The 22267-nt window shown below is 34.9% G+C and overlaps 1 protein-coding gene across 1 annotated transcript; it reads right to left on the bottom strand.

Moving 5' to 3' along the window:
• Positions 1-7567: 7567 nt before the first annotated feature.
• LOC140829584 (ABC transporter G family member 7) lies at positions 7568-13024 on the bottom strand. The gene is made up of 8 exons (XM_073192897.1): positions 12810-13024; positions 11685-11958; positions 11075-11206; positions 10455-10675; positions 9381-9593; positions 9192-9276; positions 7985-8222; positions 7568-7850 (listed from the first exon to the last, which is right to left on the bottom strand). The coding sequence occupies exons 1-8, from the start codon at positions 13022-13024 to the stop codon at positions 7819-7821; spliced, it is 1410 nt and encodes a 469-aa protein (XP_073048998.1). The 3' UTR covers positions 7568-7818.
• Between the last annotated feature and the right edge of the window lie 9243 nt (positions 13025-22267).

Raw genomic sequence — 22267 nt, 5'->3', positions numbered from 1 at the left:
GGTTCAATGACTATAAAAGAGCTAGCAAATGTATTAATGTATTGCATCACATTTAAAAATGACGCGGTCTTGATTGATTATCGGCTCAACATTCATAATTTCTCTATTTCAACAAGTCTGGATAGAATTTACCATAGATTGTTTGGAACCGTAAATCAAACTCATATTCGCATCGAATCATAACCAGATCCGTGGATTTATTTTTCATTTTCGATTCCTAAAAAAAATCAGAACAAAACCGTAATATAATATTCAATTTTGCGATTTTGTAGTACTTACAGATAACTCGATTTATATGATTATACTATTTAATTATATAAAAGAAATTTGACCACTATACTTATTCATATCTCTCAATAAAAAATTTAAATATTTTGTATAGTATAAATTATTAACTTTAGTTTGTTAGATTATTTCAATTCAGCATACATAAGAGCCTGTATGCGATCGTAAATGATCTTAAAAATTGAAATTGTATATTTCAGCATAAAAAGATTATATATATTATACAGTATGCAAAAGATATATTCCTTTTCTTGTCTATTTTTTTTATATAAAAATAATTTTTCAAAATGTGTCTTCCAAATTTCCCTTTTTAACTTAAAGGGATGTGAAAGAGAAATCTCCAGAGCTCCAAATTTCTGTAAAATGTTCTATTGTTTCATGTGGCGCATGCAGTAGAACCAGCCAAAACCTAGCTGCTCATGTTGACTAGGCTGTCGCCCACTTATCCAAATGAGACTTATAAAATTAATTGTGTTGACCGCTGGTTGACGCAGAAAACAGTTGCTTAGGTTTCACAAAACCATCAAGAATTTGACCAAACTTTATTTTTAGCCAATGCAAACAGTAAAATATTCAGTACGTAGAAACATATTTTTTCCTCCATGCATAAAATCTTCACAAAGTTTCAATAATATAACTCACAATAAAAATTATATTTCTGGTCATGTAATTTATACATTTTTTTTTATTTTTAGTCATGTTATAAAAAAATGGATCACAGTCTTACTCTTAAGATGTGGTTGGATGATATATTTTGATATAAAAAAAAAGATTTGATTTGGGAAGATATTTAAAAGGTGATTTGAAATTACACTCATCACCATTGTATTCACATAAATCAAGAGAGATGTGGATTTAAAATAATTATTCAAATATAAACTTGGTGTTATGAATCTGGCGTTTTCCCGACACTTAACCGTAACCAGCTAGAACAGTCATGGTCCGAGTTATCATGAACTCGATGTTCGGGTTCGAGTCTGGGCTTGGTTAATAGTCGTGTCCAAGTCCGATTTAGCCCTTTAATTTATTATTTGTCAATAAACATTTAAAGAAAAACAAAAAAAATAAAAAAAAAATAAAAAGAGCTTGCACTTACATAATTATAACTATATAAGTTGCATATGTACCCTCTTTTGATGTAGAGGAATCAAAACATATGTTTTTCGCTTACCTTTACATATTTACTTTTAAAAAATTATTATTTGTTAATAAAAGTTGAACATTAATATATACGTAAGTTTAGAAGTGTTATCATTAGTGGTATAGTATATTGTGTTTCATGTTGAATAATTTGTCTACCATATTTGATGTTATATTCATTATTAATATCATATAAATGAGTTTTAATATCAAACAAAATCAATGAGGTAGATAAAACTGTTTTCGTAGTATGGTCTGAATAATCCTAGTATAATATTAGCAATTTTTTTATAAACCATCTAATTTAAGCCTAAGATCTAAAACAAATATACATAAAAAAATATTTCAATAATTTCTAAAAAATATTTTTCTAATTTTGTTTTCATTACATTGAGCTAAAACATCGTCCCTAGATCAGTTGATCGTGGCCATACATTAAAAAAAAATTGCAAACCCATCGGGTTCGACCCATCCCTTGGCCAGGTCTATATACATACATCATCAATCTGTCACCCCATCATCAATATTTCGAAGTTATGTGAGTACTTCGATGAAAAAAGACTAAAATCGAAAAAATATAAGTTAGTGGATTAAGATAGTGAATTGACCGACAACATGACCAAAAATAAAAAAAAAATACCTACAAAATTCGTTACCAAAAAAGTAATTTTCCCGGTTAAACTGAAATGATCTCAAAGGAAATCTTTTTACTCAGTCTTCTGCCATTTATAAATCATGAACGAACCCTCTTCATGTCTCTGGAAATTAAAGAAATTTTGCTTATGAATGATAATTATTATGTCTTTTACTACTCAACAAAAACAAAGAAACTAAATCAAAAATATCGTACTTGCACTCTTGCACTTGCAAAGCCCTTCACGTGAACTAGGGTTTGGACCAATGAATAAATCAGTTCCCAACCCCACCATTGTTGGTATTAGTCTCCGTACTAATTATGGAATACTATGATTTCAAGCTAAACATCATAGAACTTTATCTCTTTATGGTGAGCCTTACAGCTGTTTGATTGGATGGATAATAAGCCGAGCGTACGAAGTTTTCAAGACCTGTGCAATTCTTTTTCAGAGGTGAAAGAAATCTTCAATACTAGCTAATTCGTACTCCTTCAACAGATATGAAATAAGTACTATATATGAACGTAATTTAAGATCTTTCACAGTATTTCGATGTCTCTGCAGTCTGTTCTAAATCCATCTCCCAGCCCACTTTAGATTTTCATGTCTCCTGATATATATTTTTAAATTTCTCTTCACGGCCCCTTTATAAATCCACCAGATTCATCCTTGTTCTTCAGTCACTCCTCTAGCCTACTTCAACCTCATAGAAAAAGGCTTTGTTTGTTGAATCCCACGAGGGTTTCTTTTCTTGTTGTTTTTATCTGAATGAAGTGTACATATTTTTTTTAGGATTTGTTGAAGAATTAAGGAGCTTCCTTCAGTCCAGTCTGAGACAATTTAGAGCTGAAAACTCAGCTGCTGACTCGTTGGTTCACGAACTCACCGGAATAATTAAGTGAGATTGGGTGTGTTTTTGATCCAGCGATGCGGGAGCTGTGTTCGGTTTTTGTTGTCGTAGCTTGGACTGAAGGGAGCTCCCTGTTAGTCCAATATTCCTTATAATTAAGTTTTTATCCATGTATCTATTACTTTCGAAACCCTTTTTCTTGATCAGTCAGTAGGTTACAAGTATGTTCAAAATTTGATTATTATGTATGTTTTATGTAAGAAGATTAGAATTTTATAACATCTGATAGAACAATTAATCTCACATATTATACCCTTGCCATTGATTCTCTCACAATATTTATTTTGTTTTGAGTAGCTGCCGCAGGTTGTGGCGCGCCGGCCGATGATTTCAAAGAGAAATCCCACTGCATGGACCCTAGAAAAAGGACCCAACGAAGTACAACTAAATTGTTTAATTTAAAGTTACATGTTAAATTCAGTTGCTTCGTTGATTAAATCTTTTGCAGACTTGAAAAGAAATTTATCAGACGATCGACTACATAAGCTTCCAGTTGTGTACATATATGGTTCGGTTCTTAGCTTCTTCCGACAAATCGAATTAATTGTATCTTAAAATTCTTGTAAGAACTAGAACCCTTCCACGTTACTTGCAACAATATAATTTAATTAGGAATCATTTTTACCCCGTTTATATTTTTTGCAATATATTTTTTGCCAATCAACTTTGAAATTTATGAGTGTACATGATATTTTTAGTCATATTTACATGAGATTTGAATATTTACAAAACGGTTTCATACAAGCGTTTTTTAATTTTTTTTTATATAAAATATTTTAAAAATTGTTATAAGTACAAATTTGTGTTTGAACAATTGTTTTTATATAGTTAAAAATGTGTTTGGACAACTCATTTAGAAAAATAATTTTAAGACTTTTTCAACTTTTTTCTTTTTTTAACATATATATGTCCAAATTTAAATAAAAAACCAAAGAGTAACATCATAAATCTACATGTCTCACAACACAAACAAGATCGTAACTTTATGAGCTACAATAAAATCTAAAGACTCTTAATCCAAACTAATTTATGTCTTCGAGTCATGTTCGTAAAAAAGATCGTCATGTTGGGTCAAAGAATAAAGCCAAGCTCGTGTCAACTCGGAAGCAAACTTTAAAAAATTCATATTTCAATATTATTATTACAATCTTCAATCTCAAAATACGAATTCATCCTTGATATTCTCTTGGGTCTCACTACAATTACAGAGGAGTTAATCTCTAACAAAACCCAAACCTTCAAAAGCAAATATCCCAGCACGAGATAAATAATCAGACAAACGAGAAAGTCGCATATAACTTCTTTGCTATAAGCACGGTAAGGGCAAAACCAGGGTTCTTTAGCCAACGCAAGAAGAAAAGGTTCGAGACAGAAGATATGAAATCCGCGTAGCTGAACTGAACCTGGAAATGAACTACGAGATCAGATCTGGCCCCTAGCTTTGCAAGCTGCAACATAAATAAAAAATTAATCATATGTATTAAGATTAAGCACCCAAAAACAAAATGTTGAGCCTAATATTGTTCAAGTTACAGGAAATGTATCGTCAGAGTAGTGTTGTAATCATAATATGTGGAAAAAAAAATTGTTATCTATTACAAATATTATCAAGACAAAATTGTAATTTTAGTATTGCAAGTTGGCTTATTTTTTGTTTTAGTATTTTAATTTATCAAATTTTGGTTTCCATTCAGTAACTTTGATTTTTATTTTTTTTAGTTTTTTTTGTCTGAAACCATTAAATCCACCGGATATTATTTATTTGACATCGATACTCTCCTACGTGGTTTATATTTACAGACATTAAATACACATAAACAAAAAATTGGAAACTATAAACTTTTTTCTGTTTATTTTGAAGTATTTAAGTCATTTTGCTTTATTTTTCCTTTCCTTTTCGAGGGATGAACTTTAATTGGAGTGAATTCTGGCTACGTGTGTACTAAGATTGGAACTTGAGCCTGACTCAATCCCAAAAACTAGTTCAAGTGAGAAGATTGTCCAAGCTCATATATGCATCTCTCAGGTATTTTATCCAACCGATGTAAGACAACAAACACACAACCTCACACCCAAGAATGAACATATAGAGCGTGAAGTTTGCAAATGACCTAATTATAGAGAAATGAGACTGAGACTTTGACCTAACTCAATCAACAGTCCAACACATAATGATGGAACCTAATCTCTGATACCATGTTAAGACTGAGACTTTGACCTAACTCAATCTCAAAAGCTAGCTCAAGAGGAGGATTGTCCAAGCCCATATATACAACTATCGGGTATTTTATCCAACCGATGTGGGACAACTAACAATGTATTACGTAGAGAAAACCAGTGGAATCAAATAAATCATATTCGATAAATTTAGTGGTAAAGTTATTGTATAATAACCAAACTTTCATAAGTTACATAATTAAAACTCAAAACATATCAAATTATTATACTGATATTATAATTTTTACTTGAATATTGGAATTTAAAATATCTAAACAGTCAAAATAATTATATATTCATGACAAAATGTTGATACTCAAAATATTATATTTAAAATATGGTCACACGCATTTATCAAAATCTGCATGATTTAAACTCAACTGACTTAGATAAAAACATAAGAGTATACATGAAATATACAACTAATTTAAAAGATCAACCCCGAGAGGGAAATCAAGAACAACCTCAAATATTTATTTTATTTTAAAAAAAAAAACGAGAGCCATATTTTCTTCGTACTTAGCTCAGATAAACATCAGTACAAAACTCCTCTACTCAGTTCCATCAAATTCAACACCAGTTAAAAATGGCACACTCAATGCTATTAGTTCAAGAGTAGGTCTGAGTAGGTCTCTTGTGAGAGGGTCTAACGAATTTTTATCTGTGAGACGGGTTAATTCTACCGATATTCATAATAAAAAATAAATCTTATCATAAAAAGTAATATTTTTTATTGATGATCCAAATAAAATATTTGTCTCACAAAATACGATCCGTGATACCGTCTCACACAAATTTTGCTTTAGCCCAATCACGCCTAATGCAAAGCTTGGCTTGGTCTCCATCAAATATGATTGCAAGAATCTCATCGCATCGCATATGATCATGTCATAGCTCGGGTAAATATCTTTCTCCCAACCCATATATCCATCCCATAGGAGCTCATCGTCCCTCTCGATCATCTCCATCTCGCGAATTCTCTTACGGAGACCGATAATATTTTTCCTTCCTTCTTCGATTCGGTTCAACCATTCAGGGCAGAAGTTGATGCTATTTCGAATAATCTTGGGAGGTTTGAGATTTGAAGTATGGTAATACGATTAGAATGAAACTAAATATAATGTTGAAAGAGGATGTGGTGGCCACCCGAGGGGCATTGACTTTTTTTTTGGGTAAATAAATTATACCTGTTTAGTTCCGACAACGGAGCCGCCCGCGTAAGGGCAGCTTTCCTTAGATTTACTAATTAATAACTTAATGATATTATTTTTTGTTTTCGTGTAACTGATGAACATATTCGAATAATTCGAATAAAAAACATTAAAATTTTGAACTGAACTCAAGCTTGAATATATCTAATTCAAGCCTTAAAATTTTCTTTTATTCGATTCGATTAAGTTCATTTATACCTGACACATGAATCCTAATTATGATCGATTTTATAAATAAAAACTTAACTGATTATTAAACTTAGGAATAGGCCTTAATTGAGAATATGGTATGATTATTTCAATATTCCAATCGAACGACTGCTTATGTTTTGAAAATTCATATGGAAGAAATCTGAATACGCTGAAACTGCTACAAAACGCCAGCAAACACAGTTCTCGGGGTAACGCAAAAATCAAAACAAACTACAGGGAAAACGTACATATAAACCATTATATATCTTTAAAAAACGAGAAAAAAGGGGAACACGGCACAAAGTTCGAAAGCTCAAAATAACATGCCGACAAATTATATAAGAACAAGAAGTTAAATAGAAGAAACTCGATCCAACTTTTACTTATTTACACTATAATTATATTAATACATTTCCAATGAATTCAATATTAAGGATTTGAAATCTATTATAATTTATATAATTATAATATGAACAAGTAGAGAGTTGAATTTGAATTTATTTTGAGAAAAATTATCAAAACAATAAAAAATATTAAAATCCATTGATTTCAAATCTTTCTATCCAAATACAGCCAAAACTACACCACTACTAGACCAAAATTGAGATTGGGATAGTTGAAGATTTGGAGGGTAGGACCAATTAGGTAATTAGAAGACACCGATTCGTTGCATCTTGTCTCGCTTTAAAATTCAATTCTAAGATAATTATTTAGTTCGTACTCGTGTTAAACAAATAACACATTTGAAATTAAAGTAACACAGCCTAGATAGAAATAACCTACCAGTTTTCAAACATGCTGCAGACAAGTGCACAATTATATGGCAACAAAGTGAGATTCACATAGGCCAGATGACGCATAATCTAATCAGCCTAATGCTAATCAGACACAATTATATGCAAGAAAGTGAGATCCGCATAGGCCAGACGACGCATAATCTAATCTGCCTAATACCAGAATTCCTAAAACAATCGGAGTAAGGTGTATAAGTGGTGTCTGTTAAGTAAATAATATCTCAAACAGCTCCAGTGACAGGTTTTCTGGGAAACAAAAGCTGAAAAAAAAAACACTATGCAATGTACTGGGTGGTTTTAATACTTCAAGTTCATGGCAAGCCATCCAAGATGGAAGATTTTTCAGAGTACAAAATCATCAGTGCCATCATTTTCAGTATCATCAAGTTCTCTAATAATAGTTCATTAGCTCTGTAAAATGGAAGATGCCTCCTTTATTGAACGGGCATCTCCTTCATGTTGGAACCTGTATGAGATCAATAATAGCAAGTGGCACGTCTCGTATTAAGATCATCATCTTCCCAAGTAATTACCAACCGTCTAGCTCAGACATATTAAGTGGTTCAGAGGGAAGAGATTCAAGTGGCTGGTTCCATTTACCTTGGCCAAAAACAGGAGATTGGGGTGGCTGGGATGAATCCTCGGAGTCACTTTCTGGATGCTTGAGTTTTGTTGGTCGTTGGATTTGATCGAGAGTTGGAGGCTCAAGTCGCTGGTACTTAGGCTTGTTTTTCTCCAGGAGGAGGTAAGTTGTGTAGTACCAAAATAATAGTATTCTACTTTGAGCTATCACCGTGTCTTTGATCCGACTGCCTCCAAAGGAGAGCCGTTCAAGTGCCTGCAAACATAACAGTGGAAACATCAAATATTGACTAAACTAGGAACATATATTGATAGAGATAACAGTACAGAAAACTTTAGAATAAATGCTTAATGGTTATTCAATTGCTTGTGTTGAAAACAGCAGAAGGCATATCTTATCAGGTTTACATGAGCTGATAGCAGAATAGGATTTATCAAGATATCATATTACACATTTAAAATGAATAAAAAATGGAAGTTACAAGCTAGAACATCCCTTTGCATCAAGTGGTTCAAATGTTGAATTTTGGGTTACAATATATGGGTTTGACCATTTGAGGGCAATTCTCATATTCAGTGGGTTGTTGGCTCGAGGAATGACGGACAATACAAATGCCCTTGATCGTGGACCGTGGTCTGATCTTTTGTCCAACCATAAGGTGGTTGTAGAAGCTTGAATATAAGAACGATATAGACTGACTGTGATAGACACAATTTCCACACCAAGCTCTTTAAAGTGCTTATCTAACATCCGACTACGCTATTGGTGGAGTACGTAAGTCGACAGCTCCATGTATATGTTCTATGGAGCTAAAACCAATCAATATAAGGACTCTTATCGTAGTGTATGCCTTGAAAATAACTGAACAATTTAAGTCACAGTCCCGGGATTGGCCTCACCCATTCAGTGACTTTGGCATTGGACGGAGAATGATATAGACCAACTGTGATAGACTACCAGTAGAAAGAATAAGCAAACAAATGAATGTGAAGCACCACAAGGAAATCAGGTCCACTCAGCACGCTATTGTTACACGTACCAATGAAAGTACAAGCTCAAGAATGAGACAGTGATTCAAATGGAAATATTGATGGACAAATACATGCACGAACAGTATAGATTGTAATCAAATCGATGGTGGAAACCAACAATTTCTAAGAGATTAATATCTAGCATTGTTCACCGAATTAAAAAAAGACTCAAATTTTCATAATCTAAACTCACTTGTTCACCAGACTGAATGTCAATTGAGTGCTGATGATCAAACTGGAGACCGCTAAATTCGTTAATGCAAAGCCCTTGAAATGCCCTGGATGTGTAAACAAGCACAATAACCACCGTCGGCTTCAGTTTGGGGGAAACTTCCCTCATAAGCTAAAATAAAATGAAAAACTAAATAACGAATATAGGTACCATCTGATGAGAGAAACGCGAGGAATCCAGCGAAAGATGATTGGTGCGTTTTCTGCATTGACATAATAGCCTCCAAAAACGATGAAAACTGTCATAGCCGATGGTCCTAAGGCCAAAGCAGCTTCAGTGGTTGGAACCATCGCACCAACAGTTAGCCCCATGGCAGATGCAGCAAAAGACTCAATGGTGACCACACCACAGAACTTCCCAAATCTAGAAAGAAATACTTCTTAGGTCATAAAAATCCTACTTTTCTTATCTGGCGAATTAAGTCCACAATCACGCCTACAAGGAAACTGAGTTATCAAGTAAAATACTCTCCTTCAAAAATGTTAACCTAGAAAGATACCACAGCCGAGCTTAGGTTGAGTAAAAATTCATCTAATGCAAAACAATATTGTTTGTGTTCTAGCAACACTGACATCTTTGACCAGTGCCTACACGAATCGCACATAGAAAAAAGAATGATCAACCTTTCTGCAGTGAACTTCCAATCTAATGTCATGAAAATAAAAGGTAACATGATAATTACACAATGTTCATGAAGAAGAATTAATGATAGCCTATTATTTTCATATATCAGCTGATAAAATCATAATATATAAGGTGATGCACTTGCTTGATTACCTGCAATGCTAGGCAATGCACTCGTAAATAAATCCCCATGAAACTAGATGACAGGTAAAATTTGACTCTTCTTACTTAAAATTAACAATGTAATGGTGCTTTTTTTTTGTGAATGTCAACTACATAAACAACTATAACTGCAATCTCATTGTTTATCTCCTTCGATGATCAAGAAACCAAGCGGATGTATCAGGTGAGCTAACACATTGAGTTTCAAACACATTGGGCTTCGTTTCTTCCAATCAATAAAATCAGGTTAAAAAGCTTTGAGAGGTGTCGGATCTTTACCAGCATATTACTAATATGCTCACGAATTTTCAACCATTCATTACCTAAATGTGTGGTCATTTTATATTAGGATAGAGATATGATATTAAATAGACTTCATGCCTCAATTTTGTTGCCAAATGAACTAATGCGCTGTTTTTACAAATACCAAATACCCACCTTGACATTGCAGGATGAAGGCGAGTCATGGGGTACAAAATGGTACCAAAAAGTAAGGGGAATGCAGCTCCAACAGGAATCTCAGCCAACAATTTTGAGAGTAAATATGGACCAAGTAAATACGACCCTTTGGCTCTCTCTCTCTCAACTATTGCACGTTCCTTAGGAAAGACACCCACAGTCTTTGTGAGTGCAGCCATTGCAGTGTTTATAGCAGTAACCTGAACAAGACAGTGACAGAGAGAAGGCAAAACGTGAGAGACACATCAAACAAATCAAGCATTCTTTATCATGGCAAACTTGTATAGCTTCTATTTTAACGATCTATAAAAAAAATACAACACAACAATGCAAGTACAATCAAAATAGTAAAGCAGAGATTTAGTAAGAGGGTACCGATAGCAAGATTTAAGAAAATATAGTAAATATTTTATGAAAGATTTTATGCTTGAGCATAACCATAAAGACCAAGGTATCAATAGGTAGACTTATTTCTCTAATGACGGTGAAACTTATTTCTCTAATGACGGTGAAAACGTATTCAAATAAAATGTTAATCGTCGCAACATTTCTGAAAAGAAAGATGACTGGATCTCCAACAGGTCAAAGTAGCAGCAAACCTGAAGCAATCCCATTCTATCTTGTATTGATGTCTGCGACCTTCCCATCCTCCAGAAGACAGAGCCAAATATAATAGCAGAAGCAATGGACATCCTTGCACGAATTTTGTTTGTTGGGCCATCACGACAAGCCTGTTTGTCCATTGACGGTTGTAATCAGTTGGTCAAAGAGAAAAATCATCTCAAGTACATAACGAGTTATTGAATATGCTAAATCTGTAAATCATCAATTGAGAATAAACTCCAAGGCTCGGAAGATGAGAATCTTTGATCATTTCTAAATTTTTATTTGCAAGCGAGGGAAATTTGAAGACCATAACTCAACAACCTTCTCATTCAAGAAAAATATTAAGGGGAAAAACCAACTATCACACACAAGCTAGGTGGAGTGTGCAACAAAGAAATGGAGTGGAGCGTACAAGTTCATGGATTGCAACACCCAGCTTCTGAAGTGATGAAATTTTCAATACAAGTTTATTGGAAATTAATCTCTTGTTCACCCCACAACCGATTAGTTGTACAAAACATAACACCACAGTTATCAAATGGACTCTAAAAATACATGATTATTTTAAACTACAATTTTAAGCAGCAAGGCAATACCATATACCTGCAGCCATGCCCGTTTAAGTAGTAACCTAAACTGCCTCCACCAACCACCTTTACTTTTATTGGTAACAATTTTTCCCCTCTGCTTTAAGTTCTTAGGATCTGGCCAGGTAAGAGGAGTTGCATAGAGAGTTGATGATGTCAGTTCCGCAAATGACTCGACTAGACCATCTATTCTTTTCTGAGAAGCATACACACTCTCAGCGGAGCTATAGTCCACTGAAATTAGATCAGCCAAAAATTCTGCCGGGTTCACATGATCTGGACAAATATACCTGAATTTTATTTACCAATTCACGGATCAATAAATTAGCGGCATGCAGTATCACTTAATCATAAAGCAAACAGCATACTTGACAACATACAGATCATCCACAAACCACCCTGATGTAAACGAAATGATGGTGTTTTGGTATGCTGAAACATATCAATATTTTGTCTTCAGAAATAATTGTTTAACAGGTGCTTCGGTTGTTGACATCTTGCGATAAATTCTAGAGCAGGACTGTATCCATGCATGAAAAAATATGACAATCCTCGAAAATAATCACTTTCCAAAACGTGTAGATGCATATAACGAGATTTCTCGAAGATCCAGACATAACATTTTAGCATATGGTAAGAAATCATTCTGTCTTCTCATGTCATCCTGTACTATGAGCCAAATGAATGCTTAAATCAACAATTTATTGGTTCTACAGTGAGAATGAGTTTAAAACATAAACATTTAATGAGCAACAAGCATCAGTTCATCAGCGAATTTCGATGATAATAGACAAAAATTAAACTGCAAACATTCCTCCATATCTGGTTAAAAAAAGAAATTGAGAATCCCATAGGAGAAATGATGCCTTCACGTGATTCATTTAATTTAAACAATTCCTACATTATGAATCCAGTAGGCCATCTTAAAAGTTCACATAAAAATTTAATATGACAGGAAATCCCAATAGCAAGAGAGCCAAAAGAGAGTCAAAAGTTTGCGTAAAAATATAATCACGAGAGTCATATAAACATCCTTTTGACATCATTTTGGAGCAACACACAAAGATAGGCTGCCGAATGTCTGGCATGCAGACACTAACAATTTCAAAGTCAAACAGTTGGAAGGTATCAGATGGCTTACCCAAATTTTGAGAAATAACTGAGTGATTCATCATGTGCAGGACCAGCATAAACAAGTGAACCTTCAGTTAGTAACACAATGTCGTCAAATTTTGCATATACTGAACCTCTAGGCTGGTGAATGGAACAAATGACAGTATGCCCATCCTGCGCAAGTTTTCGGAGTGTTTCCATAACTTTCTCAGCCTGGAAGGCATCAAGTCCTGAAGGTGACATTTCAAGCAGTTAACACCGAAACAGAATTGTGCTCTATACCTCAACAATGATCACTGCAGAATAAGGTAAAAGACTAACTGAAAAGGCTGGGCAAGAAAGGAGGAAACAGATGCAACATGGTGGAACAGTCACAAGTTGAATATCTTATCCAGATGTTTACATTCATGAAGTTTTATCTTAATTTTTATCCTGTAAGTTTTGTGCATATTTTGTATTTCTTGAAGATTTGCAGTACAACATTTCCCATCACTCCTCCAAAAGAAAGAGAAAAGGAACTTAAAATTTGAGGTTCATTCTTGATACGAAAACTATTTCGAGTTTATATTCATGTTTGGATGTTGCCCAGTATTGTGAAGACCATGCATTATGAGAGGAGAAATTGAAGTGCACCAATTTTGGACTCTCCATTTACAACTTAAGAAAACATAAATCACTCTCCATTCAGCATGAATCTCGGGTGTGTATCTTGAATCAAGAAGAGGCAACATTCATTCGGGAGAAAAAGGTGCAATCATCACTTTGATTAAGCAATCAGCGACATTGTTGGAGTGATACATGCTTACCTTTATAGTTGATTATTCAAGCCTATATAAGAAGCAAACTCCCTCCCCATAACTTCAAGAATTCAAAATTTAGCATTTGCAGCAACTTAGTCGAAGCTCTACCGCAACCTTGTTCGAACGAAGTTCTTTTGGCACGTCCTCCTAGTTTTCTAATCCAAAAGTAAGTGGGCTCTTGCTATGTATTTCTTTGTAACTTAAACTTTGTATAAGTATTTCATGACATGCGTCTATGTGTGTCAAATCATTTTCAGAAAATGCTATTATATATTTTATAAAATCTCGATCGATGTACGATATGTTCTTCTATTTCCGGTGTTCTTTGACTCTGCTGAGTTCATTCAAAAATTCAGATAAGTGTTGTTTGATACATCTGATTCTGTGGTGCACTGTTATGATTCGAGTGGGATATGGAACGACGATTGTAAATTTATATGGCCCCCATCAGTGGGTATAAAACTGTGTTTCGGCCCCCATCAGTGGGTATAAAACTGTGTTCCGGCCCTCATCAGTGGGTATAAAACGGTGTTCCGGCCCCCATCAGTGGGTATAAAACTGTGTTTTGGCCTCACCCCTTAGAAGACTAACATATTGGGGACAATTTGACCATGGATAACGAGATGAATAACAGTGTTTTCGTTTGTTCTGATTCGCTCTGTTCTGAATTGTCTGATAATCTTTGTTTCACATTTCAATTCCGATTCTGATCTGATATGAGATACTATGTTTTGAAAATCAGTTGTAATATGGGTTTTAAATTATATTTATATGTATTTGTGGTAATCGATCGGTCCCCCACTTGCTGAGTGTTTCCCAAACACTCACCCCTTACATTTCTCCCCAGATAAGAATGAGAATCAAATTGAAGATGAGGAGCAAGAATACTTTTGGGGATGGTGAAGAAGCAGTCTAATTCGTGACCGATTGATTATTCAGTCTTATGATTTCAGTATTACGTATTTACGCTTCCGCGTGTTTCTATTTCTTTCTGAGTTGTAAAGACGTTGAACTTTTGGGAAAATTATGGTAATAAACTGGTTTTTGTTTATACTGAACTACGAGGCTTGTTGTTTGGCGATTATGTGATTGTTGAACAACGCCGGTGTCGACTAACCCCGGTCTCAGGGGCGTGACATTTAAGTGGTATCAGAGCAGCCAGGTTCATAATCCGGTTGGGGAAAGAAATTGTTCAAAAAAAAAATAATTCGATGGAATTTTTAAATCGGCCAATGCAGTTCCCTCCGAAACGGCCCCACGAGTAATATTCACAACTTTGTTGTGAGGCATAGTCCGAAAACGTGAAAATCCTTCGTTTAGACCTCCGAAATCGTGTTCTCGTTATTTTAGGAAAGTTTCGTATAACTCATAACTTTTCGTAGAAAACTCAGAATTTAATTCCATCAACTGTTCTAGAATCCTCTCGACGTATTCTTTCTATCCATGGGTCAATGTTCAAACTTTCTACTATTGGAAACTTTCTCGAAAAAAAATCCCGTTCAACGTGTTTCTTGAACTACTTGTCGCAATTTTATTGAATTGTATTATGGGGACAATTAGTATTTGTCTATATTTTTGGGAATATACCTATCAGAGATAAGTTGAGTTAAGCTTCTGACTTAAGATGAAAGATTTGACTCGGGATGATAAATTATTTATGAAAAACTAGCATGCGAAATCTGATATAAGAAGTATATAATAAATTTTGGGTATTTCAATATAGAAGTTGAGTTTGTGTCGATAGTTAACTGTGTGAGCAATATGTTTCGGTTATTAAGAAGGTTAAGCGCTAACTTTAAATATATAGGACCTTGGAATATCTTGTGAGACAATATCATCAGGTTAAGGAATTTATATTATTTTGAGATAACAAGTATGCTATAATCTTATGTAAATAAAATAAGTTATGAGATATTGGTGGAAATCAAGAAAATTATAGTACAATAAGTTTTGACTTTTCTGGTACTAAGAATGATTCAAAGAGAATAACATTCAATGAAATTCTTGTGTTAGAGCGTGATAGGCTCATGATCTTGATGAAAGTAAGATTTAGTGAAAAATAATAATTATTATTTGAGGTAACGACTAGGTTATAATTTTTCGGGATTTAAGTCAATAAGCTATAGATCGATAATGAGTTAAGTTTCAATATTCTATATGGGTTTTAAGTTTTGAGATAGTAATCGAGATAATTTCAAATGAGATAAAATTAGTATAAATTCACATATATTCAGTGCCGACTTGATTCAACTCACTTCGGTAGATTTCGACGCCATACTAGGGGTGAATTGGTTATCTAAGAACCGTGCAATAGTATATTGCCAGAGTAAGAATATCAAACTCTGAACCCCGAACCAAGAAGAAATAAGGTACCATAGCGATGCCAAGGAACAAAAATACATTTTTCTGTTTGTCAGACTTGGAAAGCCATAATATCGGGAAAAGAAGTTTACCTAGTAATGGTGAACAAAGCACGAGAAGGAGATAAGCTGAAGTTGGAAGATATTCAAATAATACAAAAAAAATTGGTCGTTTTTCCATAATTGCTTCTTGGAATGTTCTCGGACTAAGAAGTAGAGTTCGAGACAAATTTGGTACCGGTAATGCACTAATCTCCAATACATTGTACTGAATGGCTCCAGATGAACTCAAGGAGCTAAAAGAATAATTCCAAGAGTTGTTAGAAAAAAAAAAATGGATTAGGCCAAGTGCATCTCTTTGGGGAGACCCAGTCCTATTTGTAAAGAAGAATGATGAAAGTATAAGATTGTGTATAGATTATAGAAAATTCTATAAGATCACAATCAAGAATAAATATCTTCTTCCAATGATAAAAGATCTTTTCGATCAACTTAAATGAGCTACAGTCTTCTCCAAGCTTGACCGCAGGACATCCTATCATCAACTATAGGTCAGAGCAGAAGACAACCCAATGTCAGCATTCAGAATAAGGTCATATAAGATCGAAATCAGGAGTATCGGTGGACCCAAAGAAATTAGAGGCAAATCTAGATTAGCCGAGGCAAAAGAATACAACCGAAATTAGAATCTTCTTTGGATTACTAGGCTATTAGCGAAAATTCGTCGAGGGCTTCTCTTCAGTAGTCGTATCACTGACGAGATGCGAACAAAATAACTATGAATTCAACTGAAGAGAAAGATGTGAAAGTGCTTTCAAATATTAAAGGAAAAGCTAGCATCTACACCAATGTTAATAGTATTTACCGAGGACAAGGATTTACCATATGCTCTTAAGCATCAAAGAAAGGTCTCGACGCGTACTCATGCAAGACATGCGAGTCAAATGTAACCGCATGAGCAAAACTTTCCTACTCACAATCTCGAGTTGGCAGCAGTGATCTTTGCTTTGAAATTTGGAGACGCTATCTCTATGATGCCAAGTGTGAAATATTCACAGACCACCAAGCCTCAAGTATTTTTTTCATGCAAAAAGAATTAAAAATGAGGCAAAGAAGGTGGATATAGTTACTCAAGAACTATGACTTGACAAAAAAAAGCTACCACCTCGGCAAGGCAAATAAGGTAGTCGATGCTTTGAGTCAAAAAAAAAACATGGGTGAGATCATCTAACATCACTCTCTTCGCAACCTTTCCTTCGGGAAGCAGTCAAGTTAAATCAAAATCGAGACATGACACTAGAGAAGTTCAAAGAACAAGCCAAGGAAATAAAGTCGTCAGATTTTCAAGTGGACCCAGACAGAATCCAAGGGATGAAAGGACAATTATGTGTGCCAGACATCAACAATCTTCAATAAGAAATGATGTAAGAAGTGCATAAGTCAACATTCTCAATCCATCCCATCAGTACAAGGATGTATAGGTACTTGAAAGAAAGTTTTTGGCGAAGCAGAATGAAAAGAGACATCATCAAGTTTATATCCAAGTGACGAGTATGCCAACAAGTAAAAGTCGATCATCAACAACATGGAGAATTACTGCAACAGTTAGAATCCCAGAATGGAAATGAGAATATATTTCCATGGATTTCATAATAGAATTGGCAAAGTCAATACAGAGTCACGATATGATACGAATAATCGTAGATAGGCTCACAAAATCTGCGTACTTTCTGCTCGTCCAAAGGAATTATAATATTGACAAGTTAGAAACTCTACACATGGAAAACATTATGCGGCTACATAAAGTGCCTACAATCATAATGTTGGATAGAGATTCAAGATTTGTGTCACGTTTGTGGTAGAGCTTTCAAAAAGCTATGAGAACAAAATTTGCTCTTAGTACGACTTATTACCCTTAAAATGATGGTCAAACGGAGAAAATGATTCAAACCCTAGAGGATTTAATAAGGGCACGTGCCATAGACTTTGGTAGTAATTGAAATAAACATCTACCACTGATAGAGTTCGCTTACAATAACAGTTATCACTAACAATATTGAAATGACTCCGTTTGAAGCCTTTTACGGACGAAAGTATCGATCACCACGGTACTAAGACAAAATAGAGAAGACTGTCATAACCGGGCTAGAACTAATCCAAGAGACAATGGAAAAGTGGTCATCATCAGAGACAGACTCAAGGCTGCATAAGAACAGCAAAAGAGTTAGTCTGATCTTAAAAGGAGACAAATGGAATTCACGTTGGGTGAAAAAGCTTATATAAGGGTATCGCTATTGAAAAAATCATTAGATTCAGTGAAGATGAAAAAGTGAATCCTCGATATGTAGGACCATTTAAAATTCTGGATGGATTGGCACGTTGGCCTACAAATAACAATGCCACCAAATATATCTAGAATCCACAATGTATTTCACAAGTCTAAACTAAGGAAATACACCTCGAACCCAGGCCATGTTATGGAAATTGAACAGCTTATGATCAAAGGTAACATGGGGAAAGAACTGAAACATGAAGATAACTCTATTCATGTTGTGAACATGAAGGACCAAGTACTGAGACGATGTATCACTCCCTACATCAAGGTTCATTGGTAAAACCACACAGAACGAGAAAACTAGCTGGGAGTTTGAAGAGAAAATGCACAAGCAATATCCCTACCTTTTCGAAGGACAAGTTAATCCAAGTTTCGAGGACGAAACTTACATTAAGGAGGGGAGAATGTGAAGACCATGCATTATGAGAGGAGAAATTGAAGTGCACCAATTTTGGACTCTCCATTTACAACTTAAGAAAACATAAATCACTCTCCATTCAGCATGAATCTCGGGTGTGTATCTTGAATCAAGAAGAGGCAACATTCATTCGGGAGAAAAAGGTGCAATCATCACTTTGATTAAGCAATCAGCGACATTGTTGGAGTGATACATGCTTACCTTTATAGTTGATTATTCAAGCCTATATAAGAAGCAAACTCCCTCCCCATAACTTCAAGAATTCAAAATTTAGCATTTGCAGCAACATAGTCGAAGCTCTACCGCAACCTTGTTCGAACGAAGTTCTTTTGGCACGTCCTCCTAGTTTTCTAATCCAAAAGTAAGTGGGCTTTTGCTATGTATTTCTTTGTAACTTAAACTTTGTATAAGTATTTCATGACATGCGTCTATGTGTGTCAAATCATTTTCAGAAAATGCTATTATATATTTTATAAAATCTCGATCGATGTACGATATGTTCTTCTATTTCCGGTGTTCTTTGACTCTGCTGAGTTCATTCAAAAATTCAGATAAGTGTTGTTTGATACATCTGATTCTGTGGTGCACTGTTATGATTCGAGTGGGATATGGAACGACGATTGTAAATTTATATGGCCCCCATCAGTGGGTATAAAACTGTGTTTCGGCCCCCATCAGTGGGTATAAAACTGTGTTACGGCCCTCATCAGTGGGTATAAAACGGTGTTCCGGCCCCCATCAGTGGGTATAAAACTGTGTTTTGGCCTCACCCCTTAGAGGACTAACATATTGGGGACAATTTGACCATGGATAACGAGATGAATAACAGTGTTTTCGTTTGTTCTGATTCGCTCTGTTCTGAATTGTCTGATAATCTTTGTTTCACATTTCAATTCCGATTCTGATCTGATATGAGATACTATGTTTTGAAAATCAGTTGTAATATGGGTTTTAAATTATATTTATATGTATTTGTGGTAATCGATCGGTCCCCCACTTGCTGAGTGTTTCTCAAACACTCACCCCTTACATTTCTCCCCAGATAAGAATGAGAATCAAATTGAGGATGAGGAGCAAGAATACTTTTGGGGATGGTGAAGAAGCAGTCTAATTCGTGACCGATTGATTATTCAGTCTTATGATTTCAGTATTACGTATTTACGCTTCCGCATGTTTCTATTTCTTTCTGAGTTGTAAAGACGTTGAACTTTTGGGAAAATTATGGTAATAAACTGGTTTTTGTTTTATACTGAACTACGAGGCTTGTTGTTTGGCGATTATGTGATTGTTGAACAACGCCGGTGTCGACTAACCCCGGTCTCGGAGCGTGACAAGTATTCTGTTATCCGTTTCCTAAGAGTTTCATTTATTGATCTCCAGCCACAAAAAGAGTATTTATTCTACTATAATTTGTTTACATGGTACATCTCAAGGGTTCTTAATAATTCTTTTAGCAGAAAGCCCTTTTGGTCATTGGAAGACCCATCTCTACAGTTGAAAATTAGTCTCGTCAATCAGAAAATTTTTTCAGCGATTCGTGCTTCCATAGTGGAGCTGATTTAAATTTGAAAGAAAGCTCTTTGCTTTCTTTGGTACTATAACCTAAACTAACCAGTCAGTAGCATGGATGACCAGGGTCATGAAGAACAAAATGATTTCATCGGATAGTTATTATCAACACTCTATTGCTTTGCTAAACCGCGTGGATAAAGGGTAGAAAGGCCGAAAGATGCTTCATACTCAAGCCTTTAAGTCGACATTCATTTATCAACATAACTGTCTTGGTCACCAAGTGGTACCACTTGATTCGTTCGTCATACCCGCCGAAGAGAACAAACACTACAAAACTATTGTCAATTTTAGACACAGCACAAAAAGAAATATATAAGAAAACGAAAACTATGCTCTGATATCTCCAAAATTAGATAGGCCTGAACATGGGTGGAGAGTCATGTTGAGCAGATAAACCTTATTACAGAGTAGCAACAGGGATCAGACTTCTTCCTGCCAAATTTTTCATCTGATCTTTTCCTCCTTCAAGCCGAAACATTAAGAGTGATGACTAATGGACAGGGTCTCCTAAAAGTTCAAATAATGCAGAGCCCTCGGGAAACAAGGACAACTTGATACATAGCAAATTCTTCCACTCCACTATCAGATAAACATTTATTTTGCCTACTTTTCCCTCTCCTGACCAGCTGGAATCCCTCTATTTCTTAAATTGCTAATTCACATTCTGGGTACTATTAAAAGCTTGACAGAGAATTAGCCATCTTCTTCTAGATATCAAGGAAATTAGCAAAAATAGTTATCCAACAGAATTCCTAAATTATCAAAAAAAATTGAAAGCGGAGATGATCGTGCCTGTAGTTGGCTCGTCAGCAAAAATGACAGATGGACTGGCAATTAGCTCACATGCCAGCGACAATCTTTTCTTCTCACCACCACTAATTCCACGCACTTTTGCATCCCCGACACGTGAATCAGCACAATTGACCTTTTTAGAAACAGCACAAAATGCACCACAGGGATATGAAATTAGATTTTAACACACACCAGTAATACTATAATGAACTGAATTAAAATTAATTCAACTTGCACATATAATCATTGCCATAATATGTAAAGTTATAAATATAAATAATAAGCAAGCATTTAAGTATGTATACATTTATCACAGTAAAGACAAGGTTAATCAACCAGTGTGTACAAAAGTTACAGGTTAGAACAATAAACTGAAGAAAAAAAAGAGCAGGTTAAACCACAAATAATGGTCATGTCAAGTCTATTAAATTCCTAAATTTAAACTCAAGCATCCCACATAGAAACATTTGACATAAAAAAAGTAGTTTTAGAAACATTTGAACATAAAAAAGATAGTCTTACCAGGCCAAGTTTGAACAGGAGGCCATCTACATATTCATCTCTCTCTTGTACAGAAGATATATCCTGCAGCTGGAGTTCAGCAGCAAGAGAGAGTGTTTCTCGAACAGTCAACTGTGAGAAAAAAAGATCCTCCTGCCTAACAAAGGCAAACCTGCAACATCATGAAATACATCAATTAACTAACTGAAATTATTTTATAAATGAACAAACACAAATTCTGGTATCAAAGGGCCAAATGTACTTGTATGCTTTATTGGAAAATGGCCGTCCATTAACCTCCAAAAGGCCAGACAAGTGTAATCTGGGTGATGCTACTATCTGACCAGCCAAAACATTGAGCAGAGTAGTCTTCCCTGATCCAGATGGACCCATTATTGCTAGCAATCTACCAGGTTTTGCCTCTCCACTAACATTTTTTAGCAAAAATCTCACCTAAAAAGATAATGGCATGTCTTTCAGTAGGCTCCTCAAAACAGTCACTTATATTGATATTAAAAATAGAACTAACTTCCATAACAAAAACAAATTGCTAGCTAAGCAGGCGTTTATATAGCAGCATTCTTCCGAATTCATATGTCGAAGTTATAAATTGATGGAGAATACTTAGATAAATTGCATTTACAATCTTATGGTATAGTCCTATTTGAGAAAATTTGATCCAAAGTGCTGGCATTCAGCTCAACCATT

The sequence above is a fragment of the Primulina eburnea genome, chromosome 4, assembly GCF_022965805.1.
Source record: "Primulina eburnea isolate SZY01 chromosome 4, ASM2296580v1, whole genome shotgun sequence".
NCBI classification, from domain to species: domain Eukaryota; kingdom Viridiplantae; phylum Streptophyta; class Magnoliopsida; order Lamiales; family Gesneriaceae; genus Primulina; species Primulina eburnea.
Note: the sequence above shows the minus strand (reverse complement) of the source record. Positions and strands in the feature narration are given on the sequence as shown.